This window comes from Diabrotica undecimpunctata, chromosome 8 (genome assembly GCF_040954645.1).
Source record: "Diabrotica undecimpunctata isolate CICGRU chromosome 8, icDiaUnde3, whole genome shotgun sequence".
NCBI classification, from domain to species: domain Eukaryota; kingdom Metazoa; phylum Arthropoda; class Insecta; order Coleoptera; family Chrysomelidae; genus Diabrotica; species Diabrotica undecimpunctata.
The window spans coordinates 104,546,344-104,563,063 of NC_092810.1; the positions used below are offsets into that span (position 1 = coordinate 104,546,344).

Consider the following 16,720-nt stretch of genomic DNA (forward strand, 5'->3'; position numbering starts at 1 on the left):
TTTCCTTTTATTGTACATAGTTACATATTTTACTTTTATTTTACACATAAAAATAGTTCATTTTTTATTTATATATGTTTGTGTATAAAATACATTAGATAAATAATAAAGCTCCAACATATACACACATGCGCACACGTACACACACACAGACATGAACACACACATATATAAGTAGCATAGCAGGACTAAAGCGACTCATGCTGCTCTGCAGTCTGCACTATTCAGTAAATATATAGATGAAAGTAGCCTCCCATAGCACATCAGCGTAGTATCAGGAGGGGGGTGGAGGAAAGCCTGGGGAGCATTGGGGCTCGAAGGAGTGGTCCCTAATTTACTAGGACCAATTCTTCTCACCTCAATGAATTGTATGCCTGAATGTCCATATGGGTATGCAACCAGGTAGGGCTTACTTATTTTGGTTGCTTGCTTGTGTGTAATTCCATATATCATTTTGTAGGTTGCAGTAAATAGATGGTTAAGTTCAGAATGGAACCTAGTTTCGTGGACACAGATTCCTATACAGAGATACAGGTGAAGACCACCACAATGGCAGTGATGACTTAGATCTATATAATATATTATACCTCTGTGATTCCCCAAATTTTATAAATTACAGACATAAATAAATTTTTATACACACTTTACACTACATGATTTATCATGTGATTTGTCATATGATTTGGTCATGAAGTGAAATTTACATTTTGAATTTCCCGCCTAAAATTCAGTATATCCTTTTTGAATTTCCCGCCTTAAATTCAGAACCATTTTGAATTTGCCGCTAAATATTTTAGTTCCCGATTCCGAACTTATTTGGCGCTAGAAACTCTCTCCCCACTTTTTCTCCGGCATTTACCTTACTAGGGGGGTATATACTCTGGGTTCACCAACACATGATTTGCACTCATAAATTGTATTGCTTCTTCTGCGCATAATTTGCGCTCTTTTCTCAGAATCTGCTTTTTATTCAGTAAAGCTTTACGTCTTGTAAGAACATGTCCTGCATTGGTAACTATTGGATCTGGAGCAACAGAATGTAACAATGTTATTGTAATATTCAGCCTAACATCATTTATTCCTAGACTATTTGTTAGGACGGTCGTAAAAAAGTTTTTGATAGCTGTTTATCACGAATTGAATAATTGGTATCAGAGCATCAGGATCACCCTCTCATTGGGTAACAACAAGCATTAATTGTGTATTAATTCATCTTTGTGTATTTTCAATATAATTCGAATTAAACTTGTAGTTTTTATTTTTTAATTATTGCCCAGACAAAATATTAAATAGATAAAACAAAAAATTGGAAAACAATATATCAGCTAACAAAAATATATTTCAAGTTTCTTATTTTACATAGATTTCAGCGCATCGAATAAGTTTCAAAAAATTCGAACCCTGCTCGACATGGACACCTCTGCGTTAAGTTATACAGGGTGAGTCATAACTATTGGGACAGAGACTAAGGACAGGTTATTTGGACCAAAATATGGCTATTGGGCCAAATATGCCTTAATAAAATGTTGCTGAGAAAAAAGATACAGGGTGTTAAAGTTAATTTTTGTTTTTCGTTTTTTGCTAATAGTTTTCCTGTAAATTTATAAATTGCTATCAAAATTGGCACAGAGGCATAATCTTAGACAAGAAATAGTATTTTATTTACAATTCCACTATCAAATACCAAACTAATAAACAAAGTTGCAACTAACGTAAGGTTTCCGTTTTGACGATAAATCAAAACTAAACACACTTTAACTTAAAAGAACTCACAAAAACTCAAACTAAATGTTCTACATGGTCTCCTCCGATTTCTATGCCTTTTCTAATTCTTTTTATAAAGGATTTTCGGACGTTAAAAAAAATATTATTCTGTCTCCTTATAAGATTAGCTGCATTTTGAATGTATCTCCAAAGTTGGTCTCGTGTATTAATTTCATTGGCATAAACTAAGGACTTCTATGTCCCTAAACATAAAAATCTAGCGGGTTGTACTCAGGACTTCTTGGTGGCCATTGAAAATCACTGCCTTTGCCAATCCATCGTTGAGGAAATACGTCATTAAGATGATTTCTAACAGCTAATGAAAAATGAGGTGGCGTTCCATTCCTGCATAAACCACATTTTTCTGCTTACATCCAGTGACAGATCATCTAAAATATTACTAAGAGTATTTTCCAAAAAAAATAAATAAGAATCTCCGTTTAATTCGGAGGAAGAACATAAGGCCCTAGAAGTTGGTCGCCTATAATGCCACACCAAATATTCAATTTAACCTCATGCTGAAAATGTCTAGCTTTAATAGCATGCGGGTTTTCTTCTTCCCAATAATGACTATTTCGCCAATTAAAAACCCCTCGTCTGGTAAAAGTTGCTTCGTCGGTGAACATAATATTCTTAATAAAGTGTCTGTCATTGCAATGTTTATTCAGAATACGTTGGCAAAATTGTAACCGTCGTGGAAGATCTGTTGGAAGTAAATTTTGAACAGGAGTGAAGTAATAAGGATGGAGGTTCTCTTTTTTTAGAATTCTAACAATAGACGACTGACTTGCATCAAAGTACTTGCTATAGAACCCCTGCGTTAAGTTATATAATGATGATTACTGTCGCTTGATTTTACTTTTACTTTTTTACAACCAGCTCGTGTTAACCAGGCGTCTATCGCAATGTTACTTTTTAACTCTTATCGATATGGGCTCTTTTTATCATTGCGAAGTAGAATTCGTTATACTTTGGTTTTTTTGTTTACATATACGGACAAAGGGCCTGGATTAGACTTTTAAACTCAGTAGAAGAGGAATCGCTGATTTAAACAATCGATTTTTTTCCAAAATTTGTTTATTTATTTAAAGTTTTCCCCCGCGTGCACTCCCAAATGTCTTTTTAAAGTACTTGCTACAGAAAACTGCTTAAAACAAATTTCACACTTGTAAGGCTTTCCTCCGGTGTGCACTCTCAAATGTGTTTTCAATCTACCTGCTCGAGCAAATTGCTTAAAACAAATTTCACACTTGTATGGTTTTTCTTCACTGTGCATTAACAAATGTGTATTCAAATAACTTGATGTAGAAAACTGCTTAAAACAAATTTCACACTTGTAAGACTTGTCTTTAATGTGCACTACCAAATGTGTTTTCAAAGTACTTGCTATAGAAAACTGCTTAAAACAAATTTCACACTTGTAAGGCTTTTCCCCAGTGTGCACCCTCAAATGTCTTTTCAAATCACATGCTTGACTAAATTTCTTAAAACAAATTTCACACTTGTAAGGCGTTTCTTTAGTGTGCACTACCAAATGTTTTTTCAAATAACCTGTTATAGAAAACTGCTTAAAACAAATTTCACACTTGTAAGGCTTTTCTCCGGTGTGCACTCTCAAATGTGTTTTCAAACTACCTGCTTGACTAAATTTCTTAAAACAAATTTTACACCTGTATGATTTTTCCCCAGTGTGCACTACCAAATGTTTTTTCAAATTAACTGCTTGACCAAATTTCTTAAAACAAATTTCACACTTGTACGGTTTTTCTTCAGTGTGCACTGTCACATGTGTTTTCAAAGAATATTCGTGGCTAAACTGTTTACAACAAATTTCACACTTGTAAGGTTTTTCCCCAGTGTGTACTCTCAAATGTCTTTTCAAATTACCTACTTGACTAAATTTCTTAAAACAAATTTCACACTTGTAAGGCGTTTCTTCAGTGTGCACTGCCAAATGTTTTTTCAAATTACTTCTTATAGAAAACTGCTTAAAACAAATTTCACACTTGTAAGGCTTTTCACTAGTGTGAACTCTCAAATGGGTTTTCAAAGAATATGCTCGGCTAAACTGTTTACAACAAATTTCACACTGGTAAGATTTTTCTCCGGCGTGTAAGATCAAATGTCTTTTTAATGTAGATGTTTGGGAAAACTTCTTGAAACAAATTTCACAATTGTACGGTTCCTGTGCAGTCTGAACTTTTATATATTTTTTTATGGTTTTCTCTTCCGCGTCTCGACTCATATAATGTCCTTTATGGAATGAATATGAATGTTCAACAAATATCTCCATAATTTTTGTTTTGTTCTCCTCCTGAGTAAAACCTAAAATACAAACCATTTGTTACAAGAGAAAAATGAAATCAGATACAAAGTAATAAACTAAGTAAAGCAGAATACATAAAATACTTTTGCAGACAGCAAAAATCTACACAATAATATACTAAATATATTCTAGGCGCCTGCGTTCCTGTCTTGTGGATGCGTAAGTAATGCACCTTTGTTTTAAGCAAGTCTTTGGAAATCAGTAAAATATATAAGTGAGTCATAGCGATCAAATGAGATAATATATGATCTTTAACATCAATCATCACATCACAATCATTGTTGCTACAGCAAAAGTTATACGTGGAAATTATTAAGCTTACTCCTAAATTCTATTCTATTCCTTATAGTCCAAGATCCCACTACAAGATCACTACGTTCATGCCCCACAAGACAGAGACAGATGGAAAGAGTGTCTGTCCATCTGTGTGGACGCATACAGGTTAATGATGATGAAAAATAGGAGAATACATTGATAATAGGTTGCCAGTCAAAAAGTGGCAGCAAATAGTGCTTATTCAATTAATGGTAATTCATTTGAACAAAAATTTCGTTCATTTATTGTTTAAATGGTTGGGTACCAAATTTGGTACCCAACCAGAACATCAGTATTGGTGGGAAAGAAATAGAACTCGTAGATAGATATAAATACCTGGGACATGAAATTATGATATGGCAGGGATAACCAGACTCATGAACTGAAGAAAAGAATCGGCCTTGGGTGGGCAGCATTTGGAAAACTGAGAGAAACTTTTAAAACTGAGCTGCCCACATGCCTAAAGAGAAAGGTATTTGATCAGTGCGCCCTCCCAGTCTTGACGTACGGAGCAGAAACACTTACCTTAACAAAAGCAGCAGCTACCAAACTGAGAGTCACGCAGAGAAGAATGGAGCGGTCCATGTTAGGAATAACTCTGCGAGACAGAATAACCAACGAAGACATCAGGAGAAGAACCTGAGTGACTGACACCATCGAGAAGATAGCCAGACTAAAATGGAGATGGGCAGGACACATAGCCAGAATGACAGATGGGCGATGGACAAAGAGGTTATTGGAATGGAGGCCAAGGGAAGACAAGAGAAGCGTCGGTCGACCACCTACAAGATGGACTGACAATTTAAGAAGACTCAATAAAAACTGGATAAGAGCGACGCAAGATAGACGGGGTTGGAAACACGAGGAAGAGGCCCATGTTCAGCAGTGGACTCAGGCTGGATGATGATTGTTTAAATAAAATACGCTAGTCATATATTTTTTATATAAAATTAAAGCTATTTTTTTTTAATATGATGATATAAGGTTGCCTAAAAAAATATGGTTGCATGGTAATGGTATCAAAGACAAAGTAAAAGAGAACTAGTGCGCAACGCCATTGTTTGACATTGCTATACTTGTCTAACCAGTGTCGTTGCACACTAACGTTTAAAAAAAAATTAGTTTTAATATGGTATAAAAAAATATTCATATATATGATGAGCAGTGTATTTTATTTAAAAAATAAATGAACGAAATATTGTTAAAAAATTAATTACCATTTTGTAGTTTGATCTTAGACTATTATAGCTTGAGGTCGGTTGGTAAAAGATTATTTTTAGCATTCTCATCTGACAAGACATTTTTTTTTTGGAAGAAGTTTGTTATAAACCGGTGGTACTGCAGCCAATCGGCTTATTGTACATCTTCCATTCTTTCATAATACCCATTCCACGATTATGAAACCCTGTACCAACTTATACAGGTCTAGTCGATGAGTAGCATATATTTTTGGAGTTCCTTGGTTGTCTCCAAACAGTGTTTGCCGCTTGCGATCTAATATCTCGCTGTCATGCAAAATATGGTTGACTATTTCAGATTTTCTGCTACACAGTTTGAAGCTTAAGTCTCCATGAAACAGTCCCATTGTATGCAGGTGTCCCTTGACTGGCGCATCGCCAGTAAAGAGACCGGTTTTGGCTCTGAGCTAATTCCTGCTTGTTATCAGAAGTACTGTTTGACCATGACCGCCCTGTGTGTTTGATCGAGTACATCTTCCCCGTAAGAGTTATGTTGCCTTCGGATCCAGGCTTTTGCGGACGATGCTTTTTTACACTCTTCCGGCCAGCTCTGGATCTAAGTACTTAGTAACTCATACTCTTCTACTAAGTGAATTATCTCTTTCGTTGGCGAATGTTCCTCGTTGACCTGGAACCCATATCAGTATACGACTTGGAAAGGCACTTTAGGGCTATATCTGGGTACCATATGGTCAAAAACCATCATCCATTTGATATCCGAAATTTCATTTATAACATATAGCCCCTGAGATTCTGAGTCAAGCAAGTCTTTGCATGTTTCTTAGTTTGAGGATGGCATTTTTTTTCTTCGCCTTTGGCCACCTACCACTAATGCATAGGTAATTGTTGGTTTTGCCAGTGCTATAAGTCCAATATAATGTATCATATCTGGTTTTAATGACAGATAATAGATGGACAAAGCGGATACTGGAATGGAGACCAAGAGATGATGCCTACCGAAGCAGAGGTCGTCCACCAACACGTTGGTGTACGTGATAATGTATCATATCTGGTTTTAAACTACGCTTTTTCCATGAGTGCGTCTAGGATGATACCTGTCTTTGCTCAGTGTAGCTATCAGCCTATCCATGTCCAGATTCCACAAGAGAGGAGATAGAACTCCCCTGTGGATAGCCTCTGGCAACCTGTTCTGACAATGCAATGTGGATTAAATAGTAAACAATTTTGTTTATTTTATGGAACCATTTGAAAATGACAATAAAACGATCCACTTATTATTGCATAATAATCACACGACATAATAAAATGCTTCCATTGACGAATTTCTCTTTCAGAGATTTACCGACGGTTAAGATGAAGATAATTCTGGAATCAGCGTACATCCCGTATGATGATCCCGAACAACCACCATCAAGAGAGTTGGGACAGCTATTGAGAGATTGCACAAAAAATGGACTGTAGTTGATTATTGGCTGTAATACGAATGTGCACAATCTGACTTGGGGTAGTACAAACACCAATGAAAGAGGTGAGCCATTACTGGAGTTTATTATGATTTAGACATACTAAATGTAAGAAATAAACCAACTTTCGTAACTTTTTTTTCAGCACATTTTCCCATTTAACCCTCTGACCTAAGCTTAAATTAAGTCCCATCCCAACATGCCTATTTAAAATTAATTTTCTAAAACGTTTTAAATGTCCCACGTTAGTTTCTAATTTTCTTAAAACCGCAGTCAATAAATTATTTTGCTGTCTACTACGAATTGCCGTATTACATGCCCTAATATGTTTCCTCAAACGTTGTAACCATAATTTCACATCTCGAATTGTAAAGTTGTCAAATAAAATTTTTCGTAATTTTTTAATGGCCATTACAACACAGTCTGATTGTTTGATGATATTTTCGATGTTATTCAAAGACATTTTAAAAAAGTCACTTTACGACAAACAAATTAAAATATTAAAAGGAAAATCACTCGCCCTCTTCTTTTTGTCTCTCGCCTTCTATTCTTTTAATGTTCAGTTATTACAAAAGATGCTAGTGAATGCGTCTTTCCTACGTCCACTTTACCCCTGTACCACTATATTTTCTGCTACTGAACTCTTCTAAATGCGGTTTGTATGCATCGGGAACCCTCTGCGGAAGAAACACAGCTTTGTCTACGAGTCTAACACAATTGTTTCAACGTACTTTGTATTAACGACTTTTCCAGATAAAATTTGAATGGGGATGTTTTCCGGTAGATCCTTAATATTGATTGTTGGTGACTTTTTCTTTACAAGAGAAACCTTATTTAGCATACTTATATCAATTTAAAAACAAGAAAAAAAAACAATACCTTACTGTTTTGAAGCGTAAAATCAATAGCAACAAAAAGCATTTTTGTTAATACTACTTGGCTCTAAATAATTTTCTTCGTTTAAAAGGAATAAAGTTTTTTCCGATTTTATTTTTTAAAAAATAAGTGAAAATTTAAATGGCAAAGCCTTCTATAAAATTTATTTTTGCAATGTAGGGATTTTAAAATAAGAAAGAAATTAAAGAAATTCTAACAAATAAGATTTTTAAATGTATAAAGAAAAAAATTTTTGAAAAATAATCCAAGGTTTAAATTGTTTTAAAATATAAGACAACGAATATGCTGGAAATGTTGGGTGCGTTTTGAGTACTATTGATTCAGAGCAGTTGATTCATCAAAACTACTTTTTGACATGCAGTAGTATTGAAAAAAAAAATTATGATGCTCACATAAATCTTTTAAATAATATATAAAACTGTCATTTAAAAAATCTTTGATTTGTTAATGGATAAATCCAATAACAATGCTGTCGTCGTTTACTTCTCGATTGAAGCAAAAGAGCGATCACATAAGTAGTTTCGATATATCATCCATAGGAAAACTGATATAATTCAGCGATTTATAAATCACAGTCGAGGCACCCTCTAGATTTTCAAAAAATATATTTTACGTACTGTAACTGTATTATAAGATTTTTATTAAGCAAAATATTTTTGAGCGTTTTGTGGTGGGATTAGAATAGTTAGTCAGGGCGTGACGTATGATACATCATTGGAAAAGAGAGTGAGTAACGAATATGTTGAGACAGAAAAAAACACACAACGCGGCATTGTCAAAAGGCCATTACATCATAATATCTCCGTTGTTTTTGATCCGATTAGAGCGTGTGTTGCGTTAAATGATAGCGGAGGACATACTGAATATATTAAGATAAAAAAACAAACCGACTACCTCCACTTACCAGCTACTGAACCCATTTTTTTTATATGGGGTTACATAAAAAATGAAATTTGTATATTCCCATCCCTTTACAACAAAATAAAAAGACTCTATAAATGCTTGGAAGTTCAAAGATAGAATTTTGAACACGTGTTATAAGTTGTTATGACGTATGTACGAGGTCTGGCTATTAAATAACGAGACGTCGCGCGTATTAGGCGTCCTAGAGGGGAAGAGTGGGAAACGAATGCAGCATTGGAGAGCTGGAAGTACGAAAACACGCGTTTGTCGCTGTAGTAGTATTTTTCTGTAGAGGTTACAAAAGAACCGGTTTTTTCTCGTGCCGATAACAATGTGTGACGAAAAACATGAGTAACGGATTAATGTGAAATTTTTCGTTAAATTAAAAAAAACTCCGACTGAGTGCTATAATTTGTTGAAAGAGGTCTATGGTGAGAATTCTCTATCTCATGCGCGTGTTTTCGAATAGTATAAACGGTTTTCTGAAGGCCGAGAGCGCCGAAGATGACCAACGTCCAGGTCGACCTGTGTCTGTTTCAACTCCGCAAACAGTGACCAAAACAAATGAAATTGTGCGCGGAGATCATCGTATGAGCATTCGGATGATTGCTGAGACTGTAAACGCCGATAAAGAAACTGACAGAAAAATTTTACATGACGAATTGAACATGAAGAAAGTCTGTGCGAAGTTGGTCCCAAAAAGTTTGACCTCTGACCAAAAACTCGTCCGTCAACAGATCTGATCAGATTTTCTTGAAAAGTTACATGAAGAGCCTGAATCAATGGAAAACATCATCACTTGTGATGAAACCTGGATATTCAAATACGATGTTGAAACTAAGCCACAATCCATGCACTGGAAAACTCCTACATCGCCAAGAATGAAAAAAGCAAGGATGTCAAAATCAAAATTTAAAGCCATGCTAATCGTTTTTTTTTTTTCGACATTAACGGCATAGTGTTGACTGAATGGGTTCCAGAGGGTCAAACTGTAAACCAAACTTAGTATTTGAAAGTTTTGGCAACGCTGCGAGCGAGTTCGTAAGAAACGGCCGGAGTTGTGGAAAAACAAGCCGTGGATCTTGCACCAGGACAACACACCTGCCCATAACGCGCTGTCGGTGAAGCGTTATTTAGCCGCTAGAGGCATTCTAGTGCTCAAACACCCGCCGTACTCGCCTGATTTGGCATCCTGTGACTTTTTTCTGTTTCCGAAGATCAAGTCTACCTTAAAAGGAATCCGGTTAGAGTCGATGGAAGAGGTGAAGCGAAAAACGGTGTAGTTCCTAAAAGCTCTAATAATAGAAGACTTCTAGCATTACTTTGGCCAATGGAAAAACGAATGGAACGTGTGTGGCGAGGGAAAGGAAATATATTGAAGGAGAGCATTCGATTGTAGAATAATTTTTAAAATAAAACTCTTTTTCATAAGCATACCCGTTATTTAATAGCCAGACCTCTTATGTGGAATTGAACAAAAAAATTGTGTGCTTGACTTTTTTATTGTTCAAAAAAACTAAAATGTGTTAAATTTTGAAGTATTCTCTTTATAACGTTATGGATACGTCGTGGTCGATCTAGATACCTTGTAGCAAATAAGGCACATGTTCTAGTATATGAAAAATAAATCTACATAACCTCCATTGTTTATTTCTACACGAGCCATTTCTAGCACTTCGTTAAAGTGCCAGTAACCAGAAATAACGACAAGTGTGACATCTTCATACACAGCTTGCTAAATTTGAAAAAAAAATTATTTCTTTTTTCATTACAAGTATAAAATACAGGATGTTTCATTTAAAATAATTGACTTACCGTGTTTTGAAATTTAAAGAAATGGCATATTGTTTGTGAACACCCTATATTTAGAAATATGATATCAATGTAAATTCCTGAAAAAATGTTACCTACTTTTTTTGTGCAAAGGTTTTCAAGACAATAAATTTGTAAATGAAGGAGCTATTAACTTTAAAAATTTTGTCTCTGCCATCAAAATTTTTGAAAACATATGAATAACTCAAAAAATATTAAGTTTTGTCAAAATAATTATTAGTAATTAATAAAATTATTTTATTTAAGTTTGTCCTAACTCGTAATCTCAATAAACCAATTTTCATAAATATCATGTAAGTAGATTCCGATATATAGATAGTGTAAGCTCGTTGTGAAACACACTGTATAGAAAAGCACAAGCATATGAAAACACTCCCAGAATTTCCCACTACCACAGGCGTCCAATAAGGAGACGCAATATCCCCAAAGCTCTTCACTGTAACCCTAGAAAATATAGTCAGCAAACTGAACTAATAGCAACAACAAAGGCCTAATATAACCTAATATTAAACAATTAAAAATTATCTCATGATAGATATCTTAAAGACAACCAAATTATTAGAAAAACAAACAAATAAGTAATATATTATTATATATTATTATAATTATAAGCCCCAATAATGCTTATTAATATCTTGTAGTAAGTTTTGATAGCAGCTTTCCTTTTATCCTGTTTTGTTTCTGGGATTTACCTTGAAACTTCAATAAGTGTGTCATTATATAAATTACTAGCCAGGAAAGCAGTAATCTATACTTAAATGGTGTTTGATGTTTTTATTTAACATGTTAACGATGTTAACAAATACCTAAATATCGATGGCAAAACATTGACCATTGAGTGTTCAACATCGATGTTTTTCAATCATCAATGTACATTGCGCATCCCTACTGCAGAACTACAAAATAAAAATGATCTTGGCAAAAACAAAAACCACATACAATGAGCTAGTGATGTCTAAGATGTAATAATTAACAATACTGCACTTGAAAAAGTAGATGAGTATGTATACCTGGGACAATTAATACACAAATCTGGTTCCTTACTCCCAGAAATCAATATAAGAATGTAATTGGCTGAGCATCTTTTGGTAAAAATACTCGAATATTTAAATCCAGAATGCTACTCGACCAGAAGAAAAGAGCATTCAATCAATGTATACTTTCAATTATGACATACAGCTGACACACTCAAAGGTCAATAGAGACAATGCATACACAAAAAAGACAGATCACAAAAGAATAGAATGGATCAGACAGAAAATCTAGTTCACTGAGTATAATGAACTATTTGTATGAGAAAATAATATTGATATTGCTTCCACTATTTTCCTTACAAACATATTTTGTTACCTTTTAAACCTTCCTTGGACTTCTACAAATATTTCAAAATTTCAAAAAATGGCATTTACTGAATGTCATTTTATGTTTATACATAGATTAAAGAACTACTACTGTAAAGGTGGAATTGTATAAAGCATTTTATATAAAACTCTACTGTAACTGTTTGTATGTATGGGAAAATAAAACTGTTGCTTCTACTATTTTCTTTATAAGTTCATCATATTATTTTTTCACCTTTTAAACCTTCCTTGGACTTGTTGGACAAATTTGTTGCACAACAAATATTTCAATCTCAGTAGGCTTTACTGTGGATTAGCATTAAATTTAAATAATATATGTTATAATAATTCAATAAATTATTATGTTTACAAATATAACATGTTTTTGTCAATATTGGGATGATACTGTAGTTATACTGCACTTTTGGTACTATACACTTACTTATTCAAAAAATAACAAAGATAAGAACATTCTAAAAGTATCATGTCACATTTTATTTAGAGGCAGAGGGCTTAAAATAAAATGGGCGCTCTGTGAGCTTTGCTAACATTACAGCACCATCTGTAGACAGTGCCTTGCACCATATATTGTAAACCAAATTGAGTTTTGTTTTTTTCAATTTTGTTTAGTTATATGCAGTAAATAAATGAGTATAATAAGTAAATATGATTATGGAGCACAAAGAACATTCTTGTGTTTAATGATGTATATAAAAAACAATTTAACACATACAGACACTTGTGATTTATTATTGCTAGGCTCAAAGATGTACTAAATCCAGAGCAAAAAAATAATCTAACAGTTGATAAAGTGGTGCATCTTGCAGCGTCAAAAAAAGGATATGATTTAAAAAATCAACATATTAATCTTTCCAACGATAATCCAACATATAAAGTTTGACTTGTGATATTCAGAAGTGCTTAACTACACCTTGGATTAAAAACAGCATCATCTTTTATAAGAGGAAATCATGGACTTTTAACTTTACAATTTATGATTCCTTCCACTCTTCAGTATATTGCATGATGTGGGATGAAAGTAAAGCAGCTCTTGGTGGAAAAGAAAATGTCTTTTGTATTTTAACAGTATCCCTGTGGTTAAATGTAAGACATGTAGACAAATATTAAGTTTCACACTTTATACTGTAATGTTTTTCATGAAGGTGAAGTAAAATAAACATTGCAGAATGCATTTTATGTATTCTCATTTTTAGTAAGCATCTAGTAACCATGATTAAAATCCAAGAGATCTTGAAGAGGTAAACAGCACTACTTATGTCTACATTGTATTTTATGAAAATTGGGGTAGGTGTGTGCTTACCTTCTTTGGTTTTTTGTTTTTCTTTAAAACAGATAAGTATCTTTCCATCTTGTTCTACTTCAGTCTTTACTGGAAATTCCTTCTTTCCATTTTGTTCTACTTCAGTCTTTACTGGAAATTCCTTCAAAGCTAAACAATCAGAAGTATAATCTATATTTTCTAAATTGGATTCTTCCTTAATTTCATATTTAAAGCTATCCAAAAGAGCATCATCCAATCCATTATTCTCAATTTTTACTTCACAGGTGTCCTCACTGATGTCTTGTTTTATTACTTCCATTTAGCTAAACTTGATTTTGATTTCATGGATGTAATTCAATAATAATTTGGAGCAATGATTAGTTTAGACACAGAATACACCATACCAAACAGACCAGAAGAGAAAGCTTTGTGGGCTGTAATATATATTCTTTATCTATGGTGGGCTGTGGGAAAGTCGGAACCATCGGAACCTTTGATTCAATTCTTTATCTATGCTTTGATTTGCTTTGATGTTGGAGCTGGAGGACAGAACAGAATTTCGGAGTGACAGTGACAGTTAAACTACTTAGTACACTAAGAAAAGTAATGAGGAAGTCGTTCAAAACTGTAGTCAAATTATAGTTACACTGAGAAACGAAGTAATCATTTTTAAAGTAGAATCTGTTTTGTATGAATTGTATTTTTTCTGTAAAATTTAATATAACTTGTATATCAATTCTGTACTGATAATTAATTAAAAAGGTCCTAAGTTAAAAATATCGTTTGGTTTTTTTTAACAAACAAATAACCATACTAAAATTATTTTAGTAGGTAAGTACGTTAAAGAACAGATAAAAAGCGATTGAATTTGAGAGTTAATTTCAAAATAGAGATGAAAAGCAGTCGATTTCTATATAATACTTTTTATCGTTTTTTTTAAGGTTAATAAAAAACTTCATCACTCAAAATCTATATTTTTGACTCAAGACTTTTTTACTTATCAATACAGAATCATGATACTATGAATAACAAGATAGGATCTTCCCGTAGCACAAAATCGGTCGTGTTCGCGCATGCCGTCATTGGAGACCAGAATTTGAATTCTTGTTAAAGTTAAATGGGATTTTTATACATTCTGTGATGAAATTATTCGATTAGCAAAATAATAATATTAAAAAAAGGTTTAATAATTACAATAATCGTACACAAAAGGATATCTCCAAACTATTTATTAAAGATTATTTATTGACACATACAAAAAACTGACATTACGAACGTGCAGGTCTCCAATTACGTCACGACTTATGCGCAATATCTTATCTTCTTAATCATAGTATCATGTACAGAATTAAACTTTTGACATTTCTATTAACTATGTTTTAAGTTGCTGACTTTTTTGTTTCCTTTTGAGGAATTTCTTGAATGTTCTGCGACTAGACTGACTGTATACCCCTTCGATTTCTTCCTGTGCATCTAGGGTGTCTGAAACTTCTGGTTGTACTGTACTAAATTCAATTCGCCAGGATATATCAAATTTATGGTACGAAAGGGTAAAAAGTTGTAATAAAATAGAATAATAAGGTCCATTCGCTCAACTATGGCATATTTTGACAGATTCATAGCTGGAAACCTACAACACAAAAATTCCTAGCTCACAGTATTAACAGCTTAAATAAACTTTTATTACAGACTTCTTTCATTGCAAAAAGAAGAATTATTATAAATAGTGGAAATGTATACTAAACCTATAAAATTTTGGGTAGTGTATATTTAAAAGATATATTTCAGTTGTTATAATTTAACATAACTATTTATTATATGGTGCAAATAAATAAATATTGATTGTCGGTAAATCGTAAAGTTCTATTTTAATTACTGTTTAGTTTGTTTACTATTAATATTGGCTATAAGTACGTGTGCTTGGTTATATAGTAATTTCCAGCCACTTCCAGACTGTCAAAAAGTAACTAACTTTGCAAAAAAATAATTATTAAATCCACTAAACAGTTTGGACTGGGAATAACGAACCGACTATAATAGAAATTTATTGTAATTAATACTAATAATTTTTATTTAGGAAGCTTCCATTATAATATTGATTTATAAGAAATAAGCATACTGAATACTAAATAAACATGAAAAATCACTGAAGCAGAGCTACCATAAAAGTAGCACCCCTTGTGCGTGAGACTTAAAAAATATTTAACAAATGTATAAATAAAAACAGTTACATATGCGCACTTATAAAAATACATTCATGTTAATATAGCATGTGACATAAATATGTCAATAAATTCAAGAAATGTTGTAGTTGGTAAACAAAGTCTATTTAGATATTTTTTATTTATTACTATTATCAATTAATATTAATATATTAATACATAGAACTTGCAACAGTGTTACTTAAAATTTGAGATGCTAGTTTTACTCGCATTTTTTCAAAAGATGTAGAATACCTATATATGGGAGTGTGTTAATTTTGGTGCACACTTATAAAACTGCTTTTTATCTTCATGATAAAAAGTTTCTATAAATGACCAAGATGTTTTTGTGTCATAAAAATAAAAAACATTAATAATTAAGTTATTTCTAGTGGCTTTAATTAAATGACATACATCAAATATATAAACAATTTTTTGTTCATCGACATCAAATTTTTAGTTAGTTGGAGAAATCCCCAGTAATTTACTCAATGTTAGAAAATTCGATCCCATATCAGTAACAAGACAATTCACATATAAACCTGATTGAAATAGTTTAGAAATACATTCTTTTATAATAGGAAGAAGGTGATTTGCTTCAAAGGTAGTGTTAACAAAGAAATATGCTAGTTGTTGTTTCCAATTTGAATATAAGCTTCGAACCATTATCACAAGTACATTTTGTGCAATTATTGATTCCTTTTTCCCATTTCCTATATCATATAGACCAACAATCTCATCACGACCTGTGTCAAAAAATAAATTACTTTTAATAGACATTTCATCAATACGAATACTACAGTGCTTGTCCTGATCTAACATTGTGTTCACTTTTAACTTTAGGGCATCAAATATTTGGTCATTATTCAAACCAGGTTTACAGACCAAATTTTCAGTAATTTTTTGAAGACTTCGTTTTGAGGGCAAATACAATATTCTTTCCATAAAAGCATAGGCTCTTGGGCCCAAAAAGATAGTGTTAATGCAAATTGTTTAAATTCATCAGAATACCTTCTACTTTTTGGAGGTTTAGTTTTTAAAATTGCTTGAGCTTTCACTGTTTGTGCTAGGGGTTTGTTTAATAACTTGTCACACATTTGAAAAAATTTACTTAAATAAGATTTATTATCTTCCTTCTTTTTGGAGGAGGTACATGTTTTTTTTACATTTGCATGTAAAGTTTTTCGCACATATCCT

The 16,720-nt window shown here is 32.9% G+C and overlaps 2 protein-coding genes across 2 annotated transcripts in view; both read right to left on the reverse strand.

Annotated features, from left to right (window-relative positions):
• Positions 1-1,240: 1,240 nt before the first annotated feature.
• LOC140447806 (uncharacterized) lies at positions 1,241-13,879 on the reverse strand. Its single transcript, XM_072540674.1, has 2 exons — positions 13,362-13,879; positions 1,241-4,089 (listed from the first exon to the last, which is right to left on the reverse strand). Exons 1-2 carry the CDS (start codon positions 13,639-13,641, stop codon positions 2,846-2,848), a joined length of 1,524 nt encoding a protein of 507 aa, XP_072396775.1. The 5' UTR covers positions 13,642-13,879; the 3' UTR covers positions 1,241-2,845.
• Positions 13,880-14,703: 824 nt separating this feature from the next.
• LOC140447807 (uncharacterized) overlaps positions 14,704-16,720 on the reverse strand; it is a 44,606-nt gene continuing 42,589 nt past the window's right edge. The window contains exon 2 of the mRNA XM_072540676.1: positions 14,704-14,952. Within this exon, the coding sequence (XP_072396777.1) occupies positions 14,939-14,952 (14 nt within the window). The 3' untranslated portion in view covers positions 14,704-14,938. The remainder of the gene's footprint in view (positions 14,953-16,720) is intronic.

Bases quoted from the DNA above. Each gene is read 5' to 3' on its own strand.
- LOC140447806 (XM_072540674.1), bottom strand. From the start codon at position 13,641: ATGGAAGTAATAAAACAAGACATCAGTGAGGACACCTGTGAAGTAAAA. The intron at 4,090-13,361 runs GTAAGCACACAC...TTTGTATTTTAG, and splicing joins AAAACAAAAAACCAAAGAAG to GTTTTACTCAGGAGGAGAAC.